At 62.1% G+C, this 26,194-nt stretch overlaps 2 protein-coding genes across 14 annotated transcripts in view; one reads left to right on the forward strand and one right to left on the reverse strand.

Annotated features, from left to right (window-relative positions):
* The window catches only part of MACF1 (microtubule actin crosslinking factor 1), a 141,943-nt gene that overhangs the window by 19,243 nt on the left and 96,506 nt on the right, over window positions 1–26,194 (forward strand). For 6 of the 13 annotated variants that reach the window (XM_035345796.1, XM_035345791.1, XM_035345790.1 and 3 more), the window contains exons 2-5: window positions 14,638–14,699; window positions 15,746–15,835; window positions 18,417–18,494; window positions 20,170–20,262. In XM_035345796.1, coding sequence (XP_035201687.1) covers window positions 14,638–14,699; window positions 15,746–15,835; window positions 18,417–18,494; window positions 20,170–20,262 — 323 coding nt within the window. Of the gene's footprint in view, window positions 1–14,637; window positions 14,700–15,745; window positions 15,836–16,756; window positions 16,862–18,416; window positions 18,495–20,169; window positions 20,263–22,732; window positions 23,842–26,194 lie in introns of those variants that run through there. The other 7 variants (XM_035345783.1, XM_035345785.1, XM_035345784.1 and 4 more) reach the window with 4 other exon arrangements.
* HMGCL (3-hydroxy-3-methylglutaryl-CoA lyase) overlaps window positions 7,896–26,194 on the reverse strand; it is a 350,359-nt gene continuing 332,060 nt past the window's right edge. The window contains exons 10-11 of the mRNA XM_035345817.1: window positions 21,608–21,616; window positions 7,896–7,911 (exon numbers count right to left, since the gene is read on the reverse strand). The gene's annotated coding sequence lies outside the window, so the exon portion shown is untranslated. The remainder of the gene's footprint in view (window positions 7,912–21,607; window positions 21,617–26,194) is intronic.

Raw genomic sequence — 26,194 nt, forward strand, 5'->3', positions numbered from 1 at the left:
CTTGGCTCTCTTTGACCTCAATTTTAAGACGGGCTTTGCACACCTCATGTCCCACGAGTTGCCGTAGTTCCTATTTGTGCCCTGTGCAGGGGCAGCTTCGTGGTGCACGGCCAGTGCGGGTTCTCCCCATTCCCTGCTTTTCAGCACCACTCACAGGCAAACGGGGATGGGCGTGGGGCCGGGGGCAGCCCTGCAGGGCCCGGCTGCTGCGTGGAGCCCTGTGTAAACGCGCCGTGGGCCCCCGCACCCAGCACAAAGCACGGATAGTTCCCGCTAGCCCAACGTTTTCGTATTTCCCCTGCTGCCAAGAAGCATTCGGTTGGCGTTAGAATAACAAGCCTGTTTGTGGAGACACCAGGCCTTTTGTTAAGCCGGCAGAAAAGGGGTTTTGATTCAGGCAGCCTCTCCCCCCGCTGGCTTTCCTGCTTCCTAAGCTGCTGTGGGAAGCGCAGAGCTTGGCCTTGAGCGGCCCTGAGCTGGCGGCTGGGGCTCGCTGCGTCCTGCCGGGGTTTGTCCGTCCCGCCGGGGGCTGTCTGTCTGGCCTGGGCACGGCCTCAGCGCCGCATCCAGCCCTGAGCTGTGCCTCGTGCATCCCGCTGGGGCTTCAACGTGGGGTTCCTCCAGGAACGGGTGCAGGATGTGGCCCTGGCCCAGGCTGCTCGCTGCTGCCACGGCCTCGGCCCAGTGCTGCGGGTTCGGTTCCCGTGTCGCACCCCGCGGATAGCGGGGCGTGCTGGGAAGCACTGAGCGGGTGTTTACCCTGCGCGCAGACGGCGGTTCCGTGGAGGTGTGCTGTCCCTGTGGCCGCAGGGCTAGGGAGGGACCCGGAGATGGCATCGGCTTCCTCATCCTCCCCCGTCCCGGGAATGGAGCCACCTCGCCGTGTCAGCACAAGCCCCTGGGAAAGCATGGAAGCACGCGTCCCATGGGCGCGCAGGCGAGCCACGGCTGCAGCTGAACACGGGGCAGAGCGGCAGGGCCGTGGCACTGGTGGGACCCTGGGGCTGCTTCGTGCCTCCTGCCTGGAAAAAGCCCCCTGTGGGGTTCTCCCCATCCCCCTGCTTCGCCCAGCAGCAGACCCAGCTCCCTCCTGCCCTATGCCTCAGGGCCGTGCCACTGGCGCACTGGGCTTGGCGCTTCCACACTGCCTGCCTGGTGAGCGGCCGTGAGGTTCCCGGCACTGTTTGATGAGCAAGCCCAGCACGGCTCCCTGCCAGCACCCTCACAGGGGTGACAAACCCGGGGAGGCTTCTCAGAAGTGGAAAGCGATGAGACAGTGCCTGAACTGCTGCGTCAGCAGCAGGCCGATGGCCTCGGCGGTAATCTGGGAACGCTGGCAGGCGGCGGGTGGATGGAGGCTGTTAACACGGGGAGAGGAGCGGTGAGATCACCCTCAGCACCTATGCTGCGTGACGTTCCTGGTTTCCTGCCACGGGGAGGGTTGGGAAGCACAGGCAGCGTTTGAGGGCTTCCAAGGGTCCATCCTAGCACTGTGGGGTGCTGCATCACGTGCGTCCAGCTTGTGCAGCCGGTGGCTTTGCCAGAGGGGACCTCCTCAGGTCTGTGCCATGCAGCCTGCTGCTGGAGAGGGGCTCTCGTGTCATAGGGGGCTGTTGGAGGGGAGGGTGCAGTGCTGGCAGCTAATGGCCCCTGTGGAAAGCTGCTGAATCTGGGTCACCAGAAAGCGAGTTTCACCAAGAAAAGGAGGCTGGGGTTCTGTGCCGGTGCCTCTGGGGATGCCGGCTGCTCTTGTTCCTGCTCTGGTTTAAGAGCTGCAGGAGGTTGGGAGCAGCTCTCCTGCCTCCTGGCTGGGACGTGCTCACTGCAGATGCAAAGGGAGACAAACGCCCTCCTCCCGAGGTGTTTGAGTCCCTTGAGGCCCCGGGCTGGAGGTGCCAGCCCAAGGGTTAACGGTGAGCCTTGCTCCTGGGGAATGATTAAGCCGTGAGCAGGTGGCAGCTCAGCTCCGCTGTTTGCTTTGCAGAATGAGAGCCAGCAGCCATGTTTGCTTCCAGCTTCTCTCTGCCCTCCCATCCACTGCTCACAGGGGCAGTGTCAGGGCTGCCCCCCCTGCAGCCAGTGCCAACCTCTCCACTGCTCCTGGTCCTAGCTCAGCACCCCTGGACCGGGGCACCGGCAGCTGCAGCCACACAGCCCATCAACGTGGGCAGGTCTGGGTTGGGAAGGGAAGTCTTTTTTGCGATGTAATTACTATTTTGGTGCCCAGACGTCTGCTGGAAAGGGGAACATCTCAGTTATCATCACCGGCACTTCCTTTTCTGAGTTCCTCGGAGCTCAGATTTTGCTGCCGACAGCGTGGCGGGGCTGGAGGCTTCCCGGTGTGGCTCCCTTATCGCTGTCGCAGCCGTGTCCAGCGGCCCTTTGGCGGAGCGGGGCCCCTCTGTAGAGGTGACTGTGGTTAAACATTCACTCGGGATGCCCTCTCCGTGAGGCTGCAGGTTGGAGGCCTCGGTCTTGGGCTGGTGCTGAGCAGTCCTGGGCCGAGCCGGGCTTCCCATTACCCACGGGTCCAGCCCAGCTCATGGCTCTGCGGCTCCCTTGGAGAGTTGTGCAGTGACAGGAGGTGACAGCGGGGCACCTGAAGCCTCAGTCTTTGCACAGGCAGCTCTACCAAGACAAAACCCTTGCTTGATGCCCACCAGGACTTGTGGGGTTGGCCCTTATGGTAGCATTGCTGCCAGGGAAGTTTTCCAGTCCCATCCCCTGAGACCATTTGCAGCCCTGAGTTCGGCTCAGGGGATGGCGCAGGCTCATTCCCGTCCCTCCCAGCTCAGCCAGGTGCCACGTGAGGCCTCCCGGCTGATGAAAGCACGAAGGAAATGCTTAGCACGGGGAACGCTCTTGCTGCCGCCCGGCACGTTTGGGGAACTGGAGGCTTTGCCCGCACAGGCCGGAGCTGGTGATTCACCTGCAGCGGGAGCAGTGTTCAAAGTAGAGGCAGCGCCGGGGAGGAGCCGGTCCTGCGGGGCCGTGCTGGGCAGCACCGGGAGCCGCCACCTGCCCGTTCCACCTTGTTTTTCACAGCCCAGATCAGAAGAAACGTCATCTTTCTTCTGGCTTTCCTCTCCCAGGGCTCCGGCGCCGAGGGCAGGGTGGAGCGAGCTCCGCGCCCGCCGGGGCCCTGCCTGTGCTTGCTGCCGCGGGTGCGCCCGGCCGGCAGCTCGCCGTGAGCACGCGCCCTGCGTGCAGCAGCCAGCACCGCGTCTCGCTGGGCTGCCTGCCTGGTGCGTCCGTGTTTGCCGCCCTTTCCAAGGATGGCCGTGCTGCTGGCGTGATGCCATGGGTCTGGCTGCCCTCTGGGAGAAGCTGCCCATGGTGTGGGGAGACCTGGAGCCTGGCTGAGCCCGCTCTGAGCAGCGTTTGCTCCCACTCCCCGCAGTGCTGAGAGTGGAGGGGTGCGGTCATGCAGAGCGTAACGGATACATTTTGGAGTTCCTTCTGTGAGAGATGTGATGTGGTGGTGCGGGCACAGCACCTGGCTCTGGGGGGTGAGGTTTGGGTGCAGCAGCTCTTCCTGGGCTTTGCTCCGTTGGTGCCTCGGTGAGGCTGGAGCTGCGCCCTTGTGCTCCTCACTGCTGCCTTGGAGCAGGCCCTGCCAGGAGGGCCCAGCTGTGGTTCGCCTTGGGATCCCTGATCCAGAACTCCAGAAGCTCAGAGGGTTCTTACGCTTCTTTCCAGTATCAAGCTGCTGCCGTAAATGACCAAGATTTGGTTTTGGAACTCCTAGAAAACAGGAAAAAAAACAACAGAAAGGAAAAAGCATCACAGAGGAAGCACGGCAGGAAGCATGGGTCTTGTGCTAGGGTCATGCATTTGGGCGTGCTCAGCACTGCCATCAGCTGGCCCCTCCATCCTCTGCCTGCCGTGTGCTGACCCCACAGGCCGTGCACCCCTTCCCCTCCCTGTTCAGAGCACAGAAACCCCTTTGGAAAACCCACACAGCATTGTTGCCACCCTCCTGGCAGGTTCCCAGAGCTCCCTGTTGAGCCTGCAGCCCCTGTCCTGTCCAGCGTTGCTTGCTGTAGGAGATGGAGGGGATCTTTATGGGCCTGGTGTGTAGGGAACATCACAAAGGGCTGTTGGCTCCCTGGGGTGCAGACAAGCTGACGTGAACCCTTAGGGCCCCGGGACAGGCTCAGCGGGGTGCTGGCCCCCTGCCACATGGGGCCCTGGGTGCTTCCCATGCCTGGTGCCAGCAGCTTTTGGGCCAGCTCTGGTCTCGTTCCTTTCAGAGCTGAGCACTTTGGTGTTTCCACAGTGCCACCTGGCTGCCACCTCCCGGGAGGCTGCAGTGTCTCGGGGACGGACGAGCATCCCCACGGCATCGCCTGCCCTGGTGCCGGGGTGCGGTGCCCTGAGCGGCGCGGGATGCGGAGGTGCTGCTGCCTGGCGACTTCCCCAGTCATATAAGGAGATGCCGGAGCCAGCAGCTGCTGCGGCACAGCATTACTCACTGGGGAGGCACACGGCGGGGGGGGGGACTCAGCCCCCTGCGTGATGCCTCTGCCCTGAGCCAGCCGTGACTCAGCTCCGGGCCCTGCCACGGCCAGGACGTGGCTGTGGGAATGGGGGATGGGGTGCGTGGGGTGGCTTCGCCCTGCTCTGGGCTCAGCTTTGGGCAGGTCTGTGCCCCCTGGGGGGCAGGACGGGACCCACCTCGCAGCATCCGCATGAAGACGTTTTGTGTTCAAACGGGGGGGGGGTCACCTTATTTTTAGACTTCTGGCCAATGCTTTGCAGATGTCTGGGATGGGAGCGCGGGAGGAAAGCCAGTAGCTGGGGATCTGGCGCGCCGCTGCAGGGCAGAGCCAGGCTGCGTGGTGCTTGGTGGAGCGAAAGGGGAATAACGCGTGGGGCTGCGGGGTGCAGCACGGGCACCCCCTTAAAGCACGGGGGTGTCTGCAGAGTGGGGAGGGCGGGGCACGGCCCCCCCCGGCCCGGATTCCTGGGCCCGGGAGATGCACGCTCTCCCCACCCGTTTCCTTTTCAGGCCGAGGCGACAGTCATAACTGGAAGAGCCGCCTTGCAAGGAACTAAAATTAGCCGCGGGTGTTTTGTGTGTGCAGGGCCGTTTCCATGGCTGGGGGTGGCCTCGTGCCGCTGCCCCCGGCCGAGCACAGGGTGCGGTGCCTGCCGGGGCCTTCTGGGGCCCCCCGAACCCCCACCAGTCTGCCCCGAAACCATCGCGGCAGCCGTCTGCTCCCCGCATCTCCCACCTCCTGCAGCCGGGTGAATTACAGCCGCTCTCGGCTTCCTGCCGCAGCAAGAAATAGCTTCGAGGAATTGCTCATGCCAAGAGCAGGCCATTAAAAGGAGCATTAAAAGGAAAAAGGGGGAAACCGGCGTTAAATTGAGTGGAATGAAGCGCGATTCTGTCCTCAGCCGACCGTGGGGTTGACGGTGCCCCCCGGTCCTGGTGCTGGGGGGGCCCTGGGCACAGATCCTCAGGGCATGGCCAAGCTCTGGTGCTGGCTTTTTGTGTGGCCTCGTCCCTGGCCCTGGGAGCTGCCACTTGCTGCTCCCACAGCAGCTGCCCCCTTCCCACATCCCCTCCGCCTGCCCCTGTGCTCCCTGTGCTGGTGCCGTGATAGCTGCAGGTTTACTGGTGTCTACCAAAGCGACCCCCTAACCTTTGTCTTCCTAAAACAAAATACATATATTTGAATAGTTTTCTTTGCCAGAGGGCTCGTCCAGCTGCATCCCCTCCCTGGGGGGTGTGTGGGGCTGCAGCAGCTGGAAGCGCTCGGTGAGTGTTGTGGGGCGCTTGGTGAGGAGCAGGGTGCGACCCCGTGGATGGGGCAAGGAGGAAGGGGAAAACCAGCTCCTGCCTCAGGGCCTTTCCCCGAGAGCCTTGGACACGTCATGGCCCTGCCACCAGCAGCAGCAGACGCCGGCCTCACAGGGCTCGAGCTGCCCCGCGCTCGCTGCTTGCTATTTATGGTGGCCTCGCGCCGCTGGGAACGGCTGCTGCGGGCGAGCGCTGCCGGGCAGCTCACGGCTCCTGCAGCGCTCCCCTGGCCTTAACAGAAAGCAGATTGCTTTAGATGAAAGCTATGCTGGAATGTTTTTAAGTCGGGCAGGGCCAGAGCTGTGGAAAACACGTTGCCACAACGCTGAGCCCTGGGGTAATCCTCTTTATTCCCCCTTGCCCCTCTTATTAGCCCGCGTGGCTGCGGGGAGCTGCAGGTACCTGGTGCAGGACGGCCCCGCTCCACAGCTGTGGCTGAGATTTCCCCAGGGCAGTGATGGGCTCGGTTTTAGCAAAGCCGTGTGTGCAGGCGTGTTTGGGTCTATCACAATTTACTTGTGACATTTTTCTCTGTGGGCCTGGCTGTGCTTGTGGCTGTGGGGCTGGGGGAGCGGCTCTGGGTGTGTATGTGCACCGACAATCTCTGCGGGTGTCTGGGCGGAGCGGGAGCCACGGCCCTGCTGGGTGCTTGTAGGGTGCCTCCAACGTGCTGGGGTTTCGGGGTCTGGTGCAACTGGGGTGGTGCTGGCTGCGCACAAACCCATCGCCAGGCTCCTGCCAAGGCCTGAGCCAGGCTGTGGTTTTGCAGCTTTCCGGGGCGCGGCTGTTGTGCATCGGAAGCGGGGCTTTCCCCTTCGCTGCAAGGAGCCTTCAGCGGGGCGAGCTGCTGGTAGCTTGGTGCTTCTTGGAAGCCACGGTGAAGGCAGAAACCCAGCGCTAAATTCTGAGTAACTCCCCACCCAACCAAGGAGCGAGGCAAACCACTGGGGGCTGGCGGCAGGACTGGTGCACGAGGAGCTCTGAGAGCAAAACCGAGCCTTGGGCCGGGCCCCCCCGCCTGCTCAGCACAGTCACGGTGCCGAGGGGCCGGGCCGTAACGGCTGTGTGGCAGCAGGGCGTGCGGCTCCGTGGGTGAAACCACCAGAACAACGCCTGTGCGGGCGGTGCGACCCTACGGGGCCGTTAATTAGCCCCGTCAGACTGCAGAGCGTCACCATGCAGGGGCTGGCAGTGCTGGTGGCCCCCGGGGACTTGCCCAAATACTGGCTGCAAGAATAACGGGGTGCGGGGAGGGACAGGGAGCAGGGTGAGCCTGCGGGTGGGGGAGAGCCTGGGCAGGGGCCCCTCGGTCACTCCCCAGTTAAAGCAGGAGCTGGGTCACTGCAGACAGCAACCCTGGAGCAGCGGGGGGCCTCAGCCTCAGGAGGCATGGGGGAAACCTTTGTCTTTAGAGAGCCTTCTGCTGGTGTTTCCCCACAGATGTGCAAAAAGCCCTTCCTGCCCCTGGCCCACCGGCTGCAGAGGAGTCCCAGAAATTAATTTATCATAAAAAAAGAAAGCGTTGCCATGCTGTTGCAGTGTGTTTCCAGGCCTTTTGCCCTGCTGCCTCTGTAATGAGACACGGCTCGAGGAGTGGGAAAAGCCGACGAGCTTTTGTTAAACTTCCAGTAACGGTGAGGAAGAACAAACAAAGCCTAAATCTGGCTTCGTCCGCTTTCACCTTTGCTGCTGGGGAGAGGATTTCCTACAGCCAGACTGGTGCTCCCCTGGGACATGCTGGCACTGCCGGCACGCAGCCGGGTGCCCCGAGCTGCCGGCACGCCACCCGTGAGCCCCGTGTCTCCCAGCTGCTCCCCCTCAGCCCCAGCCCCGTGTTTGGGGCCGGCTGTTTTGCTGCGGCCGTCCCACGGAGAGCCCCCTGCTCCGCGGAGCCACAGCCGGCCTTCCAGCGGGGCTGGGAATGGAAATTCAGGAGATGACGTCTCTCCCCTTGGAAGGAGGAGGGGAGGGGGGGCAAAGTTTGACCGCGTGAACACGCAGGAAAGATGTTTGAGTCGGCCTGCCGCTCACTTTCTCCTCTACCCCCACCCTGAGCTCCAAAATCCCCGCCGTCCCCGCGCCCTGCCAGCTCCGGGGCCACGGCCAGCTGGAGCGGAGGTGCCGGCGCGGCGCGGGCAGGAAGTTTTGCAGCGTGTGCCGGCAGCGGCTCTGCCTCCCCGCGTCCCCGCCAGCGATGCCGAGCTTGCACCGCAGCTGCCTCTGGAGCAAGAAGTTTGGGGACAGGCGTGCAGCGACGGGACGGAGGCAGACGGGCAGGGAGTAGGGGACGATGCCGCTTTCAGAGAGCTCCTATCTGCCGCCCGCCGCTTTCATCCTGAGCCACGTCCTGGGCATCGCCGGCGTCCTGTACTGGAGGAGCCGGAGCGGGGCAGGTAGGGGACAGGCGCTAAGATGGCTGGCGTGGGGCAGGGTCGGGGCCCAGCGCGGGAGGGACGGACGGACGGACAGACGTGGCTGCCGGGAGGAGGGAGGAGGCCCCGGGGAGGGCAGGGTTAGCGGTGCCTAAACTTGGTCTTTCCCCTCCCGGTGTAAGCGCTGGGGGGGGCTGCCGGGCCCCGTGGGGGGAGGATCTCGGTGCAGGGGCCTCGCTGGGGATGAGGCTGCTTTTTGTCTCAGCGCGAGCCCAGCGCACGTGGTGCTGGTTGTGCCGCCAGGCCGTCCTCTCCCCGGGCCAACGTCACCGCGACCGCTTGCAGCGACAACAGCGTCTCGCTTACCGCAGAAACCCTCAGAAACCCGCAGAAACCCACAGCGGCAGTGAGGGCCGTGGCTGAGACGTTGCCTGGAGCTGCTCGGGCCTTGGCAGTGGCTCGCGGAGCAGCTGGATTGACCCTGCCTCAGTTTCCCAAAATAGGGATTGTGTGTGACCGCATCACGAGGACCCAGAGGGTTCGTTACAGGGCAGGCCTTGTCCAGGGCCAGATAAGGACTAACCAGCGCCTTCTCTGTCCTGATGTCTCCCTCCTGGGATCTGTCGGTTTGCCTGGCTTCCCCCGTGCCCCAGTGCAGGGCTGGGTTCCCCCCTCCTTTCGCTTCTCCCATGTGCAGGAGCGGACGGATGAGCCTGGGCAACTGGCAGGGATCTGCTGGGCCTTTTCCCCAGATAACACTGGTGGCAGGCGATCCTTCCTTCCCCCCCAGCGCTGCCAGGACAGATCTGTTGAGGCCTCCCCAAGCACAGCCGAGTTGCACAAGCGGGCTGCGGGGCAGCAGCGTGCCCTGTTACCCACCCAGCGCAGCCCTGTGGCGGTTTCTGCCATGGACCCGCTGTCCCCGTCCGCTTCGTCTTGGTGCCAGGGCTGCCTCAGGGGATGAGGTGAGCGCTGGGCTCATCCCAGCTCTGTCTTGGGATCTTCTGGCCTCTTCGTGGAGCTGCCATCCCCTCCTGGCCCTCGTCCCCCTGTAATGCGCTGACCCTGCTGCTTCGCAGGACAGAAACCTGTTCCTTTTGGCAAGCATGGGCGCAGGTGTCGGGAGCAGCGAGACCACTCAATCCATGTTTTCCTTCCTTACTCCTCTCGGCAGGGTGAGATGACACCCTCCCTGCAGGCGCTGCCTCGACCTCTCCCGACATCCCGGAGGACGGGGCTCGTCCTGCGGCAGCTTTTGGCACGCACGTAACTGCTGCATGCTCGGCCGGCTGCGCCATGCAGCCGCGGGCGGCATCGGCTCTCCGCTGCGTCACCGCTGCTCAGGTGTCGGCCTCGTTAAATATCTGGGTGCTGGATGGTGCTGGCTGGTTTTCCACCGCAGGTATCTGGTGCGTTCCTCCGGGCTGAGTCACGTGCTGTCTCTGCTCCTGCTTTCGAAAGGCTCTGTAGATCCTGTCCAATTAGCTCTGCTGTCATGATGGATTATGTCAGCCCTCGAGTTGGCAGCCAGCACATTTTAAATACCTCATGTTCCCGAGCCAGTCAGGTTTTCTGCATATTCCGCATCTTGAAAGTACCACATTAAAAGGAAAAAAAAAAGTGCATTCCCTTTCTTTTTTTGCCTTGAAGGTGTTTGTAGCGAAAGTAGTTTGCTTCAAAACTTTCAGGTTTGTTTCTAAACACTGGTGTGGAACAAAAACCGCCTTTGCCCCACACCTGGCTGGGTGATCTAATGCAGAGCCGTGATGCGGAGCTGTCCCCAGGACCTCTGCGATCCACGGGACCCGGTCTGGTGTGTCCTGTGCTCCTTGGCTTTAGCAGGGAGCTGCAAGCGGGGCAGAAAGCTGGGAGCTGTTCCCAGGCTTTATTCGAGCAGGATCTGAGGAGCCCGTGCAGGACGTGGCAGACCCTCACCTTCCTCCCGTGCTGAACCCCCCTGCCCTGCCCTGCCCGGGCTGGGATGGGGCTTTGCCATGCCTCAAGCAGGGAGGCAGCAGACGGCGATGGCACCCGACAGGCGCGCAGGGCCGCAGCGCTGGAGGCGAGGCGGGGGAGCGGCAGCGCCGGCCGGGCACGTCGGGAACTGTGCGGACAGGCGGGCTGCCAGGATGGGGCTGCCGCGAGCAGACGGGGGGGGAAATGCCTGCACAGGGCGGCGGTGCCATGGTGAGGGGTCTGCCGAAGGGATGCCCAGTGGAAGTTTTCCTCCCCATACTCAGCTGGTGCCCTGTTTTGGGCTGCCTGTGACCAGATGTCGGGCAGGGTGGCTTTGCCCATTGCCCAGCTCTCACTGGTTTGCTCAGGGGACCAACAGAGGCGTGAAAACCCCTTTGGTGCATGGCTCCATTCCTTGGCTGCCTCTGCCCTCCGGTGAGGGCTCGCACTGCCCCGGGTGCAGCAGCCGAGGTGCTCAGCCTCGCAGCGGGAGCAGCTGCTGGGAAGCACGGTGCTGAGGCTCGGCTGCGCTGCGGCTGGGCTTGCCGCGTGGTTGTCTCTTTCCAAGCCTCACCTGTCTCGGGAAAGCAGCAACATGAAAGCGCATCGCAGCTGAACGCGTCTGTGCAGCTCCGAAGGCATCAGACGTGCTGAAAACCATCAAATGGAAGTGGCACGGGCATGTGTAATTAAGGATTTTGGTTCTCGCTAGTGCCTGATGGCAGCTGCAGCAGCAGGGGCACCGTTTGCTGGAGCCGTTCCCTGGGCCGCTGACACCCGGCACCGCTCCATGCGCTGCACACAGGGGTGGGAGCCCCATGGTGCCAGGGTCGGCCTCGTCACCTGGGCACTGCCCGCGTCCCCTGCATGGCCCCAGGCAGGGCTGGTGCTGGGGGCTACTGGTGGCCAGGGCCAGGGCCACTGGGGCCAGCAACCCCCTGCAAGATGGCACAGGACGGAGGGAAGCCGGGAGGGGGGGTTGCAACAGGTTGCTTATCAGGGTGACTCTGGAAAGATTAGCCGGTGAGAGATAAGCTCGCAGCGCCTTAATGCTGTTAGCAAGCAGCAGCCGTGCATTATTAGCTCAGACGGTAGCGCGGTGTGGGGTGTGTGTAACCTAGTTAGAGCCCAGGAACCACCTGGAGGGGGGGGGGAGACAGGGCAAAAAAAGGGAGAAAACATAAATTCTGCGCCAGATGGGAAGGGCGAGCGTGCCAAGGTGCTGCAGGCCTGCGGGCACCTCCCAGCCTGCCCCAGACATTCTGCGCAGGGCTCGGTGACACATCCCCGTCCCCGTGTGCCCCCTGCCATGCACCGGGGCGCTGCACTCCTGCCTTCCCCCGGCCGCGAGCTGGCTCCGCTCGCCTCCCTGGCCAGGGCGGCAGGGCTTGGACCAGGAGGTCTGCCACGGGATTATATTTAGAAGAAAAGGAAGAGAAGTGGCGATAAAGGAGGCCCCCGTTATCTCCCCGCATACCGAGCAGGACTGCAGCCTGCAGCCGGAGCATTTGGGACCCAGCTTCGGTACTTCGGACCCAGGGAATTATTTGTGAAGAAGCTTCTGGCTGGCAGGCGTGAGCGAGGAAAAAAGCCCGTCATTGTCTGTCCTGGCCCCGGCCCCGTGGCTGGTGCAATTAACTGGAAAACAAGAGGGAGAGAAACAAGCCCGGAGCCTGTCTGCGGGGCCGTGCCCAGCTCCGCGGGTGCTCCTGGTGTGGCTCTGACCCGTGCCCCAGCACTTCTGCTGCCCCGTGTCGCCACCAGGAGCTGCGCCGCGCTCTGCAACACCTCCTGCTCCTGGCTGGAACTGCTGGTGGGGGCACTGCCCTTCCTTCCCCACCACTTCGTGGGGGAGCGGCTGAAATCTGCAGGGAGCCTTCTGCACAGCTCTGCGAGTATCGGGTGGCTGTCAGGGCCAGGGACACACAGTGCCACCGTGCTGGGCGAGCTCACCCGCTCCTCTGGAGGCAAACTCTTCTCCCTGGTGCCTGCGGCCACTCGGCTGGCTGCATCCAGAGAGGCACACGGCCCCGTGGGGCACGAGGACCAGAGGAAGTGTGAGGTGGCCGCTGGCATCGCAGAGGGTTTGTGGCGATGCCCTGGAGGAAGGGCGGCCAGGCCCCGAGCGGGGGGCAGAGGCTGTAGGAAGTGGTGCTGTGGGAGGAGCTGCAGCCGAGCCGTCACCCACTGCACTGCCTCGGCCGGCGGGACAGGAGGTGCTGCCAGAAGACCCTTCCCAACCCATCCCTTGGAGCAGGGAGGTGGTCGCCAAGCTGCCGGGACCCAGCGCCCCCCAGCCCAGACACAGGAGATGGAAACGCAGCGCCTGTACGGGGAGGAGAGGTGGCTGAGCGCGCGCATGGTGTGCCGGATGTGCTGCATGGGTTAGTACCCGCCAGGCGCTTCCCAGCTCGGTGGCCGGCATCGTGCCGCGGGCTCTGCGTCACGGTTAGAGCCGACTCGAACCTCATCCACCCCGAATTAACGCCGGGGTCAGGAAGAGACCCAGTGCCATGGCTCTGGGGGGTGGGTGGAGGAGAAGTCCCCAAAGGCGCGTGGCGGTGACGTGGCTTCCCACTGCAGGCGGCGTGCAGCGGTGCCAGGCGGCAGCGCCGTGGCGTGGCCGCCCCTCGGGGGAACCCTGCCCAGGCGAGAGCCTGGGGGTTTGCAGAGCGAGGGGGTGGGTTTTGGCACCTGGATCCTCACTTCGGCCAGGGGATGGTGCATCGCAAGGGGGAGGTGTGGACAGCTTTGCCTGTGATGTGCCCGTGATGTGCTGCGGGTTCTGCTCTGTGCTTTGGGTGGGGGAAGCCGCGGGGTGGTGGGTGGGTGGGAACACCGGGGTGTACCTTCACCTGCATGAAGGTGAGACGTGGCCAGGTTTTCGCAGGGCTGTGAGAGGCCCCAGGAGTGGGGCCGTGGCTCCTCCCAGGGCGCAGGCACCGCTGGGTACTGGGGACGGGGACATGGGGCGGTGCAGCAGCACGTGCAGCACACGGAGGGGTACCCGGGCTGGTGCCGGGGGGGATCTGAGAGAGTGAGATGCTGGTTCTCTCCCCTCTCTTGCATCTTCTCTTTGTTTGTTTTTAAAACAGAAGCAAGAGGTTCTTCTGTGTGGGAAACCATGGTGTCAGAGGGATGTCTTGGGTTGTGTCCTTTGGCACTTTCTCCCTGGCACAGCCTGCATCTGGACGGGGCAGGGCTCCAGGAGCTTGGGCTGGGCTCCGGAATGCCCCTTGGCTGAGGGAGAGAGGAATTTCACCGCCTTTCACTTTGCTGTGCCGGGCTGGACCAGACTGGTCCAGAGCGATGGGAGCGGTGCGTTTCCCTGCTCAGAGCTCCAGCTGATGCCCAGCGGAGCACAGAACCCCTCAGCAGATGCGATCCCCTTCCCAGGAACCGGGATGGGCTTCTGCCAACATCCCTGTTCTCCAGGGGCTGCAGGGGGTTGCTCTGGGGCAGCCCCTGCATTCTGCACCATGGGATCCTGCTCCAGCACACCACAGCGCTGGCTCAGCACCAAGGCACCGGCTCAGCACCAAGGCGCTGTCTCTTCTCCAAGATTATGTTGTTAAAAGCAGGCAATCCCATTTGGTACGGGGCTGGCTGTGGGATTACGCTGAACCCCGCAGCTGCCCAGGCGCAAGGAGGAGGCGGTGGGTGCTGCACGGCCCCAGGGCAGCCCTGCCCCGTGTCCTCTCCTTTTGCCTCGTTTGCTTTGTCTCTTGCGTTGTTTTTCCACCGAGAACGGGCAGGACAAAGCCTGCTGGCAGCTCCCCAGGGCTGTTCGGTGTCAGCACAAATCTCCTGTCCCATCCCCTATGGGAAGAGCCCTGGGGGGTATGGGGGCTGCATGGGACCTCCGGGGACGGTGCCCCCCTGTCCCGTGGGGCCAGGTGACCCGGATGGGCAGAACTCGGCTGAGCTGCGGGATGGAAATAAACGGGACGGAAATAAACGTTAAATCCTGGGAATCCAATGAACCAAAAATACAGCTGAAGTATAAGCTGCTAATTGCACGTATTGTGGCCTTTTAAGGGGTATCTGTGGGTTTTATGTAATGTGTCAAAGCCTTCCAGGGACACGCAGTGGAGGGGGACACCCATCCCAATGCACAGGGGGTCGGCGAGCCTCCTCTTCCTCCTCATGCTGCCTCGCCAGGGAAGAAAGGGAGGCACAGGTGTCCCCTCTGTAATGCTCTGTGCTACTTTTATTTAAACAAACTTTTCCCCCAAATCTAATGCATGAATTGTGGGCTGGCCAGGCACAGCCCTGGCCCATTTTCTGTTCCCGTGCTGGAGCCAGGCTGTGGTGCCAGGCGAGTGGCCCCATCCACGTACCCCACGAACAAGCAGCCTCTGTTCCCAGCACGGGGGCAGGATCTGTCCAGCAGTCCTGGCACTGGCAGCGATTCCTCTGTCTCTTCCCCTCATTTGGAAGTCATTTGAGCTTGTGCACGAAAAATACTGACCGGGAGCTGCCTTTGTGTTCTTTCAACAGATGAACGGGACAGAGTCCAAAAGAAAACCTTCACTAAATGGGTCAATAAACACTTGATGAAGGTAAGAGTCGCGTGTTTTATTGTCTCACGGGTTAAATGTCTGCCTGTCTCTCTGTCTGTCGATCCTGGCTCAGGACAGGCAGGTCAATGCCTGGTTTCTAATCTGGGAATTTTTGCGCTGGTGTTGAGCGTTCAAAACGTGTCTGTACTCGGAGCAGAGTGGGCTGCAACGGACCTGTGTCGGTGCCTTTGGAGGGCACTGTGACACCGCAGCGCAGCCCTTTTGGTACGTTGGCCTCGCAGCCCTCGCTGTAACTCGAGGCTCATGCGCTGCTCGTCCTGCTGCTCCCGGTCCTGTTGTGGTGGGCTCTGCTGCGCCCGTGTCCCAGCCTCCCTCTGGCAGCTGGAGCGGGAGGGAGATACTCACTGCTGAGCGGGTTTAACAGTGTGCTGCAAGGCGCTTTGCTTGGCTAACTGCCAAACTCATTCTCTATTGGCAAAAAATAATAATAAAGAAGAGTAGCTTGGGCATTAGAGGTGTCAGGTTTACTTTTCAGCCAGCTCTGTGTGTCAGCCTTTCAGCTACTTTCTAAATCTCACAAATGAAGGGTGGGGGGAAAATTGGGCTTTAGGCTGCGGTGTGGAAACATCTGGGACTTCTCAGGTGCGCAAAGCACTGGGGTGAGGTCTGGGTTTGCTGGGGGATGAGCAGGTCCAGGGGCTTGGTGTTTCCAGCCTTGCCTGTGCCAGAAGCTGCTCGCGCTCCGCAGCTGTGCTCCTCCCAAAACATCCGCAGCCCTTCAGTGGAGCCGCGTGCCCTGGGAGACACCTCAGGATTCGTGTGATACTACGGTACCGCCTGGAGTGCGGATGGTTTAATGGGGATCTGTTCATGCATCTGAAATTGGCAGCAGCTCATGCCAGGTCATTTTGGAAAGCGGAGGCTGGTTTCCTTAGCGATAATTTTGGAATAACCGATTTAAACGCTCGTGTTTTGTTGAGAGATGTCTGCTTGCAAACTCTGCTGCCCTCCTCCTCCGCTGCCGCAAGTCCAGCAGCCGGCGAGCGGAGCCCTGAGGGTGTTCCTTCCCTCCCTGCCCCTCGCAGGTGCGCAAGCACATCAACGACCTGTACGAAGACCTGCGGGACGGCCACAACCTGATCTCGCTGCTGGAGGTGCTGTCGGGTGTGAAGCTGGTAAGTCTGCGCCGTGGGGTGCCGGAGCTGCTGCCCAGCCCCGCTCCTCTCCCTCCATCCGCCCTCCTGCTCCAGTGCAGCAGTCAGCAGTCATTTCTTCTGCCATAGTTTTGTTTTCAAATGTGTGTCATTTTGTTATTTATTTCATTTATTTTCACTCGAACCCATGTTCCTCGTGCTGGTTTCCTGGATACCACCAAAGCGTGTGATTATTTAAAGCCGCTGGGTTGTGGTGCCTTGGGCAGAGCCCTCTTTTTGGGAGGGCTTATACACGCCCTCGCTTTCCAGATTTCACTATGTCTTTAAAATACCAGATAATAATGGATTTGACTAAAATTGTTTCTGTGACAGCATGTCCAGCACTTCGGCCCAGAGTTGGTAGAAGCCACACTGCCCTCCGCTGCCCCACAATCTGGGTTTGCAGCTCCCAGGAGCTGTCTGATGTGCAGACCTCTTTTCTTGCATCTTGAGCATCGTAGAATCCCCCTTCCTTCTCCTCCTTCGCAGACTGTCACATTTACTGCGAGTTATTGGTGCAACAGCGTAGCACAGCAGGAACTGTTTTAGTCTTCCCCTAAAATAGGATCTGGGCAGAGATCTGTTAACTCACTCCGTTACCCTTCTGAGATGCCAAATTTGATGCTGTGGGGGCTGTAGAATTGGATGGAGCTGCCTGGGATCCAGACAGCCTCTTTCTCTTCATTTTGGCTTCAAAGCCACGGGGATGTTTCCCTGCCTGAGCCCCTTGAGCAGCACAGGGGGTTGCGGTGGAGCCCATGGTGTCCAGGAGAGCCAGCGAGGAGCCTCGCCAGGGCACGTGTTTCTCTTTGGTTTTCCTTTACCTGGGTCTTGCATTTTGGTTTCCATTCTGTCTCCCTGTGTGTCACCCTCCCATCGTGCTGTCCATGCTGTGCTCGTTAGCAAATAGAGCCGCCAGCTCAGAGGAGCCTTCGTCTGGTGAAAGCGCCGGCCTGGTGCCGTGCAAGCAGCGAAGAGCGGGAGGAGGAGGAAGATGATGATGAAGAAGTAGGTTGGGTCCATCCAGGATGCAGCAAACCCCCGGCTGACACTGGAGTGCCGGCAGATAGTCCAGTGCAACCCAGTGGGGCTCCGACCTTCCCCTCACCTGAGCACTAGCGGGGTGTTTGATCAATCCCCCCTGCTCTTTGCCAATGCTCCGTCAGGGCAGTCGCCTGTCTGTGAGCTCGAGCAAACAGAGCTGTGCCAGGCCTGCGGACCCGATGGGCCTCACGGAGCTGCGCTAGCCTTGCCTGGATTATCTGCGCCTGCATGGCAATGCCGGCTCGCAGGCAGGGCACGCAACCCGCTCAGTGTGAGAGCATGAGTCCTACTGACAGCCGGGGGGACGGGTCCTGCACGCGCCCGTGGGCACCGCGGGCCCCAGCTGGGGCCCTGCCTGCTCGACCCACAGCGTGCCGTGATGTCTGCTAACCCCTGCACTGCATGGAGACACGCCGGGCACCGGCACCGTCGCGCCTCGGCTGTGAGGAGCGGGCTGGGGTGATGGTGGGGTCCGGGTCACGACCAGCGGCCCCGTGCATGCGAGTGGAGATGAGAACAAAGCCAAGGGTTTGCCCTACAGGGGCCCGATCGTGCCAGCAGTGGACGGGCAGGTCCCATCCCCTCACCAAGGAGGAAGAGAAGAGGGATTTTCTGCCCCCGTGCTCTGGATAGTGGTTTCCTGGTGCAGTGTCCCCTGCTGCTTCTTGGGAGCTGGGCAGGAGCTGGGGGTGCAGCACCTTCCTGCTGAGCCCCAGCCCTCCGCATCCCCTGAGGCGTTCCTCTTGCAGGGATGGTTCTTCCCCTACCACTGGGGATGAAAGGACACTTGTGGTGTCCTCGCTGCTCGGAGCACCCTGGGGACACCTCTTGGTGAGGCCTAGCTCAGGGTTAGGGCACCGATCCCCCCTTCTGCAGCTTCAGGGCAGCCCCAGTGCCCATCTGGGCTGCCCGGGCTTGCACAGGGAGGTGCTGTGCACCCAGCCCTGCTCCGCTCCCTCCTGGGCCAGAACTCAGCAGCTGAGGGCACCACATTTCTCCCCAGCGGTTCAAAGGCAGCATCTGGAGCAGCAGCCCCTGCTCACACATGGGAGAGGCCGAGCTCACACCTCCCCTCGGGGCTGCTGCTGGGCTGGGGTCTCTCTGCCGTTGGTGGGGACCCGCAGCCGGTCCCTGCCATGAAGCCTCTGAGGTGGTCATGCCTGGTGCTGGGAGCAGCTCAGAGCCTTGGCGCAGGGACTTGGGGTCTTGGTGGAGCTCTTTGTTCACCCCAAGGACAGCGAGGGCTCAGGGTCTTCCCAGCTCCATGCCCCACCGTGGGCTTTTTCCCTCTTGCAGCAGGACCTTGTATAGCGATGACTTTTTTTCGCCTGCAGAACAAGGAAAGGGAGCAGTGTGTTGTGCACGGGGTCACAGGAGCACGCTGAGCGCAGGGTGGCCTCACGGCGTCGGGTCCACAGCGCATGTGGGGTGTGCAGTGTGGGGCTGTGCCCATGGGGTGCTGCGTCCCAGCCCCGCCGCCCGGCCAGCCCGCTCTGCAGCCACTGCTTCTGTTTTGCAGCCACGAGAGAAGGGCCGGATGCGTTTCCACAGGCTGCAGAACGTGCAGATCGCCCTGGATTTCCTGAAGCAACGGCAGGTAAGGGCTGCGCGGGAGCACGATGGTTACCTGGGGATTTAAGCTGTTGCAGGAGCAGAGCGGGATGGCCGGGGACTCCCTCTCCTGGCTGTGGCTCAGGAAGGCTGTAGAAGCAGCATCTGCCAGTGCTGGGAGTGCATGTCCCAGAGGTGCTGGCTGATGACAGCTCTGTAGAGGGACTTTCCCTTGCAGGTGTTGCAGAACTGTGTGTGCAGTGCAAAATAACGAGTTTCAAACTGAGAAATCGGGCTGCCCTTCTGGACAGGGCAGATGCCCCCTGAGCCTCACCTGCAGCTCCTCAGCAGGTCCCCGCAGCGGGGGCATGCAGCTGAGGCATCTCCCACCGGTGTCAGGGGCATGTCCGTGGGCAGCTGCCTCCTGCTCGGCTCCGCGTGGCCGCAGCCTCCCCACTCAGACCATGGTGCTGCCATGCGGTACTGCCTCTCCATGGCCACGCAGACGTGGTGTCCTGTCCCAGGCTTCAGGAGGTGTTGGTCCTGGAGTGCCCGTGGGACACTGCAGAGCCTCCCGGGCAGGTCTCACCCCGCAGCAGTGGGCAGGTCCCCAGACTTGTTCCTTCTACATGCGAAGCCCCCGCAGCCCCTGGGGCCGGCTCTCTTGTTCTGCCTGTTCTGTCAGGTTCCTCGCACGATGTTTCCCAGCTATGTGGAGGCGATGATAAATTGTACCAATTCCTGCCAAAGCAGAGGTTTTTCTCTCTGCTGGCCCGAGGGCACCGAATACATTTGCGCACATGCCCTGCTCCAGGGAGGGTGAGGCATTTCCAGCCCCCACCTTCCTCCCCAGCCCCTCGATAGAGACATTTTGCCGGGGGATCTGGGGAGCTTGTTTCTCCACTTGGATTAAACGCTTCTTCTTTGAAGCCCGATGGCCTGGTGGCCGAGGGCTTGCCGGGATGCCTCACCCTGGCCAGTGCTGCCAGTGGTTGTGGCCGAGGTGGGCAACAGGGGCTCCACGGGCTGGGGACGGACGAGGAGCCCGAGGTGGGCAGCAGCAGGACAGGGACAGCACTGCAGCTGGTCCCTGGGAGTGCCGGGGCTCGTGCACCCAGTGCCGCAGTGATCTCCGTGCTGCCTGGGGACTGCCTGATTTTAAAACACTCCCGGAGCAAAGCAGAGGGAAAGAACAGCTCCAGAGCCATGCAGTCTGGAGCCTGCTGGGACATGGACCTTTGGTGGATCCTGGTGAGGGCAGAGCCGGGTTATCTGCCTTTGTTAGGGCGGGTTGATTAGCAGCTTGGTTTTGAACCCAAGAGGGAGTTAATAAAGCCTGGCTGTCCTCTTTTAACCATGCTTTGTGGTCTGTAGCTATTAAATTATGCACTAGTGCTTCAGGGCTCTGGGGACGAGGCACTTCTCCACGTGAACTGAAATAAAGCGTTAAGTGCTGGTAAAGCACTTCTGGCTGCCCGACCAGAGCAGGCGAGGGCCGTGAAAAATCCTTCCTTCTGCCGCTGGTGGAGCAGAGGCACCGAGTGGCCTCGTTTTCTTGCTCCTCTGCCCCTTTGGCCAGCCTAGGGACAGAGCGGGGGCTGGGGGGGCTGTGCCCCTCTGAGCGCCTGGGGGTCTGGGGGCAGCCTGGTTGGGGACGGTCCCACCACGCTCATCACCAGGATGGCTGATACGGGATTTTGACCATTTTGCTTCTCTTTCAGGTGAAATTGGTGAACATCCGCAATGACGACATTACAGACGGCAACCCCAAGCTCACCCTGGGGCTCATATGGACGATTATCCTCCACTTCCAGGTAGGCTGCGAGTGCTTTCTGCTGGGGGACATGGGGCCGGTGGGGGGTGTGCTGTATCCCTGGGGCCCTGGCGTCTGTCTGCCCAGACACGTGTGGTGTCTGTCTGTCCTTACACGCGTGTTTTGTGGCAATGCCTGCACGCCCATCAGGGTGGGGGACTCGTGTACATGGCAGCGTCATGGAGACCAGTGCTGGAGAACAGCAGCTCCCTTTTCTCATCATTTCCATAATTAAATCATTAATGATGGGCTGTGTGCTGCGGCCTCCTGCTTGGCACCGAGGGGGTTGGCGGGAGCTGTTTGCTCAGCTGAAGCCTCCAGAGAAGAGCAAGTTCGGAGGGGGCTGGTGGGAACAGGACGAGCTTGTGGCCATGCAGGGGTTGCCACCCCGCAGGTGCTGGCAGTCTTGAGGTGGCCTCGGGCCACGGGGTCCTTCATCGGGATGGAAAATGTCAGCTGAGTGACAACAGCGCAGTGCAGGGATGGGAGAAACTGCCTGACCCTGCCAGGGACCATCTCCAGCAACTGGCTATTACGGATGTTCTTGCAAAACAACCTTTTGTGTCTTTAATAGCCTCAAATTCTCCAGGTGGAGCTGGCTAATTACCCACATGTTGCAGGCACATCCCGGGTCTCGCTGCGTGCAGTGGTGTCAGAGGAGCAAGGCTGGGGCTGTGGGAGGAGGCTGACGGCCGCACGCTGGTGGTTGGTGCCCAGTTGCCCCCTGCGGGCTCCTCCCTGTGGAGCTGGGGCTGCTGGTGCCCTGCTCCCCCTGTGGGGCCCGCTCGTGGTGTGCTGGGAGGTGGCGAGGCACGGGACCGGGACCGCTGTGTCATGGCTGCCTGACGTGTCCTCACTGGCATCTCCCAGGCGAGACTAGTGCTGGCTTTGAGACCTCTTAAGGAAGCTTTTCATTTTCAGAGGATGAGTGTGCAGTCCGCCGGGGAGCTGCTGCCTTGGCTGGGCCGCCAGTACTGGTCGTTACTTCTAAAAACATGACGGCTTTTGGCTTTTGGAGTGAGGGCATGTTTGGCTGTTGCAGAGGGTCAGGGCTGGTGCACTCAGAGGACGTGGCTGTCAGCAGGTGCCTTTTCTGATGATGGAGCATTTCTGGTGGACGGCAGTGTCCCTGCTAACAGGGAGGAGCTGGGGACAGCTGCCCGCATTGTGGCCCCCAGAAGGAGCAGGGTCGTGGTGCTGATGAGTCCCGGTCACGTCTGCTGGGGGTGTCGAGCCCTCCCTTCCCCGACACCTGGGCAGCTGTGCCCTGGTCTGTGATGCCCTGCGAGTGTGTGGGAGAGCGGGGCCAAAGGAGGAGCTGCCCGGGTCCCCATGTGGGTCAGCCCCCGGGTCCCCTACTGGCCCCAGAGGGAGGGGACGCTGCCACTGGGGCGATGGGGGAGCTGGCAGCACTGAGCCTGCGCATCTGGGCACGGCCCCCCGCCATACGAGCCAGATTTTTTCTAGGGCTGCAGCTCCATTGTGAGCCTCTTAATCTCCCATATCCCGGTGCTGCAGCCGGCAGAGCGAGCAGAGCCCTGGGGGGCAGTTTGGCAGTTTGGGGTGGGACGGTGCCAGCGCGGAGCTGCCCCCTTGTCACAGGGCTCTCGGTGTCTGTGGGTCCCTCCTTATTGAGGGTGACCCCTCAATAGTGGCTGACATCAGGTTTGGGCCCCACATCTTTATCTCCTGCCTGTTTGCTGTCTCATCCCTGCTGCTGGCACGTGTTTCTCTGCTCTTAGGGTGCTGCGTGCTCCTTGCACCGGAGCCCTGCCCTGGGGGGCTTTAATGCCCCCTTGGGGCGTGGGCTGCTCTCATAGCCTGTTGGTACCAGAGCCCGCCGCTCCCCGAAGGGTCCCCAGGGCACCCTGACACGTGCCCGCCCGTGCTGCCCCTCGGTGCCTGGAGGCAGAGGAGCCTGGCCGGGGGGGTGGGCACGTGAGGTGGGCTCTTGGGGTTCTTGGGATTTAGGAATTAGGGAGCAATCACAGCTGGTGTGAACATGCCCTCGGAAACACCCCACGGGAGCTGGGGGGCTTCTGTGCTGCTGGGCTCCGCATCCCCGTCCCCATCCGCGTGCATGCAGAGCTGCTCTGGCTCCTCCCTGCTTTTTTCCTATTTCTTTCCCACCCCTTCCTTTATGCTACCTTTGCCAACCTTCCCGTTTTCATTTTTTTTTCCCTTCTCTCCCCACCCCTCCCAGCCTCTCCCTCCCCTTTCCCCGTTTTTCCGTCTGGTTCCTGCTCTCTGTTTGTGTTGGCGAGGGCAGTGCTCCAATTACCTCATATTTGGAGAGAGGGAGCTGCAGCCAATCCGGTCCCTGTCTGCTTTTAGGTCAAGTGATTTCTGAACTGCAGTGAGATGCTTTGAATTTGTCTTGTTGCAGCTCCCAGGCTGTAAGATGGCTGTCTGGAGCAGCGGCGGGGCTGGCGGGCGGGCGCGGATGCGGGGGGCAGTGCGCAGCGCTGCGTGGTGTAAAACGTGCGGCTGAGCCGATGAAGCCGAGACCGGGATTTATTCGGAAGCAGCCGGCAGCCAGCTTCGCTGCATTATTGCCGGCGCTTTCTGCACCGAGGAGATGGGGAATTCTCTGGGCTGCGTTAAAGAGCCGAAAGAAAAGGCTGCCGGAAAGGCTCCCCTGCCCCCCAAAAAAAGGGTCCGTTTCAAACGGAGGCGGAGGGGGAAGAAGAGAGCGGTGCCAGCAGTGGCCGCGGAGGAGGACCAGCCGGCCATGGACGTGGCTGAGGACGACGAGGCTCTGAAGTTGGAGGCAGCCCCGCGGCAGGAGGGCGGAGAGGATCCTGCCGGGAGCCGGCACCGAGGGGCTCTGCTGCCGGGGGTGGGGCCCGGCCTGGGGTGCATCGTGCAGGTGAAGGAGAGGTTTCAGGGGGAAGTTCAGAAAGCTCACCTGGTGCTGGAGCCGCGGCGACGAGGTGCGGAGGTGGCGGGGGATTCCCCGGAGGAGGGCACGACCGTCATCGCCCGGCTGCTGGAGAACCCCGCTGAGCAGGGCTGCGAGAAGGCGGTGAGCTGCCTGGTCCAGCTGCAGCGCAGCGGCACGGGCAGCAGCAGGGCCGTGCTCCTGCCTCTGCGACAGGGCACCGATGGCCTCTGGAGCCACACGGAGGGGCTGCTGTCCCCAGCAAACTCCATGTCTGGAGGGGAGCCAGCGGAGAGCCAGGAGCTGGGAGCCAGCGGCACCCCGGGGACCTGGGGGAGAGGAGACAGCGGCGAGCAAAGTTGGAGCGCTGCATGGACCTGCACCTCTGCTGCGGAGCCAGGCACCATTTCGGAGCTGTCTACGCCGTCCCCCATGGTGGATCAGCTGGAAAACCCCAGTGTGGGGAAGGCACTGGGGTTGCCATTGTACCAGGCCGGGCAAGGCGATGGGCACAGGCTGCCGGCCTCCCGCAGTGAGTCCTCCTTTGGCGGCACAGCGCGCTGCTCCTCGGGGTATGGCAGCGACCCGGCCAAGAGTGCTGGAGCTGGTGGGACCCTGGCATCTCCTCCTGAAGGCAGACACATGCCCGCTGCCCAGGGCCGGGCTCAGATGGGGAGCTCAAGGACGGACAGAGGAATGGTCAGTGTCTGTGGTTACCATTGCCTCCTTTTTGGGGAGTGTGTGGGGGTCCGGCTCAGCAGACCCCAGGTCCTTGCAGTCCCTGGGAATGGTGATCTCTGCAGGGGGCCCTGAGCCCTGAGCACAAGGTGCAGCCTTGTGCTGGGGTTGGGTGGGGTGAAGCTGCTGCAGGAAGGGAAGCTCAGCAGAGCCTCTCCCTCTCCGAGCATCTCCACTGGGTCTCATTTACACAGAGCCCGGAGATGTTGGGCAAGGGGAGCAGGGGGCACCCTGGGGACCAGCCCGTCCTGTCCTTAGCTCCCATCATGGGCAGCCAGAGCCGGTGGGTGCGGGGCAGTGGGTGCTTGGACTCTTGGTGCCATTCCTTTTGCCGTGGGCGATTTGCTTGCTGGAGCTCGCTGCTCTCAGGGCTGCTCACTCGGACGTGAGGCAGGGCTGTCACCTGCCCTTACCCCACTCTGGCTTTGGGTGGCTGGGTGACCACCTGGAGAGCCTGCCTGTGGTCAGCATGGGTGGGAAGAGATGGTGCCGGGGCTGGGGAACATGAGACGTGTCCCCTGGGTTTGTTCTCGTGCTGTGTCCTGGCAGAGGTGCAGCAGAAGCTGGCAGGAGCAGCTGGGAGCAGGACGAGCTCTCCAGGTGGGACCCTGCTGGGTCCAGCACCATGCTGCGGGCAGGATGAGCCCCTTCTGTGCTCAGGGACAGGGTGCTGGGGGCTGCTTCGAAGATGCTTTTAGAGAGACAGGTGAAAGGTGGCAGAGTTGCTTGGAAAGGAAAATGGATTATTTGCCTCTTCTGAGGAGGGTATCCAAGAGGAGGAGCTGATGCTGTGCTTGTCTTTGGAGTCTGTTCCTGCTGTTGGAGGTTGCTCTTTAGGGGATCACAGGGCTGGGTGAATCTGCGCTTGGGCTGGGCCAAGTTCGTCCCACCCCGGGGACAAGTGAGTGTTTGGAAGCGCCAGGAAGGGGCCGTAAGCCCCAGTACCTTGGCTGTGTTCGGACCGTTGTCGCAGCCACGCTTTGGACCTCAGCTGCCAGCCACCAGTTGCATGATGGAGGAGGCTGATGCTGGAAAGGTTGAGGAGGAGCTGGCCCCAGGTTCCAGGTGTTACCTGTCCCTCCTCACTGCTGCTTCCTAAATCTTTGTCCTGACACAGACGTGGGAAGAAAGGAGGGTGGAGCTGGTGCCGCATCCTGCGCCTCCGTAAGCAGCTCCAGGAGGGTCTCCGGCAAGGACGCCCTCGGGGAAAGGCAGCTGGATAACCCTGCTGCTGAGGGACTGAAATAAGGAATTGCTTGAGCTGGTGCAGCCAGGAGCCTCCCTGGTGGACAGCAGAGCAGGCGAGCCCATGCAGAGCACGCGGATGGTCGGGTTTGGGGAGAGCCGGCGGGGAGCTGTGGGTCCCTACTGCGGGCACACGTGGGGGCCCCGGCACGTCACCCACCACAAGCCCTGCGGTGCTGTCCCCGGGGAGCCCTGCCTGGGTCTGGAAGAGTTAACGGCGGTGCTGACAGCGCTGACAAAGAGCGGTTCTGTGCGTGACAGCGGAGCAGGCTCGGAGGGAGGTGAGCTGCAGCATACCAATTACAGCGGGCAGGCAGGAGGAGGCTGTGCTCCTGCAGGACGCAGCCGAGGTTTTCCCCAGCTTCTGTCTTGGGAGAACCGAGCAAAGGGATTTGTCGGGGATGGAGGTAGAGGGGCTCTGAGGGGCCCAGTGTGGCTGCGGACAGGGCTGGGTCCTGCTGCTCCTGGCAGAGCTGGGAGAAGGAACCCAGCGAGCGAGCAGCCGGTTATGGTTACGGTTCCACAGCACCCTGGAAGTATGTGCAGCTCACCCCCCCCCCCTTTGTCTGCTCCGCAATTAAGGCGAGGTAATTCTGCTAATTGGGGAGCTGGGGGGATGGGTGAGGAAAAAGCTGTGTCAATCAGAAATATTCTGGCATGCGGGGACACGTGCGTTTCGTCACGTGCGAGTCTGGGGTTCGCAGCCAGTGCTGTGCTTCTGGAAGGAGTCTGTGATGGTCGGTCCCTTTTGTTGGGAAAGGGGGTCCTGGTACCCAAAAATTGGGTCCCAGTACCCCGGCACCTGTGACTCCAGCCATGGCAAGGCAGAGCAAGGACATGGCAGCCTTCTCCCTTCTTCCCTCTGCCCCTGGGCTCAAGCTGGTGGCCGTGCCCCTGGTGGCCGTGCCCCGAGCAGCTCCGCTGGCTGCAGGAGGCAGCGGCAGACCTGTGCTCCCCAGTTCTCCTCCAACACCCCTAGCGCTGGGTCCTGCTCCTTGGCAGTGGGCTCTGGGCAGAGGAGCAGCACTGGTGAGCTTGGTGGCACCGGTGGGCAGCCAGGGTTTGGTGC

The sequence above is a fragment of the Oxyura jamaicensis genome, chromosome 23 (genome assembly GCF_011077185.1).
Source record: "Oxyura jamaicensis isolate SHBP4307 breed ruddy duck chromosome 23, BPBGC_Ojam_1.0, whole genome shotgun sequence".
In the NCBI taxonomy this organism is placed as follows: domain Eukaryota; kingdom Metazoa; phylum Chordata; class Aves; order Anseriformes; family Anatidae; genus Oxyura; species Oxyura jamaicensis.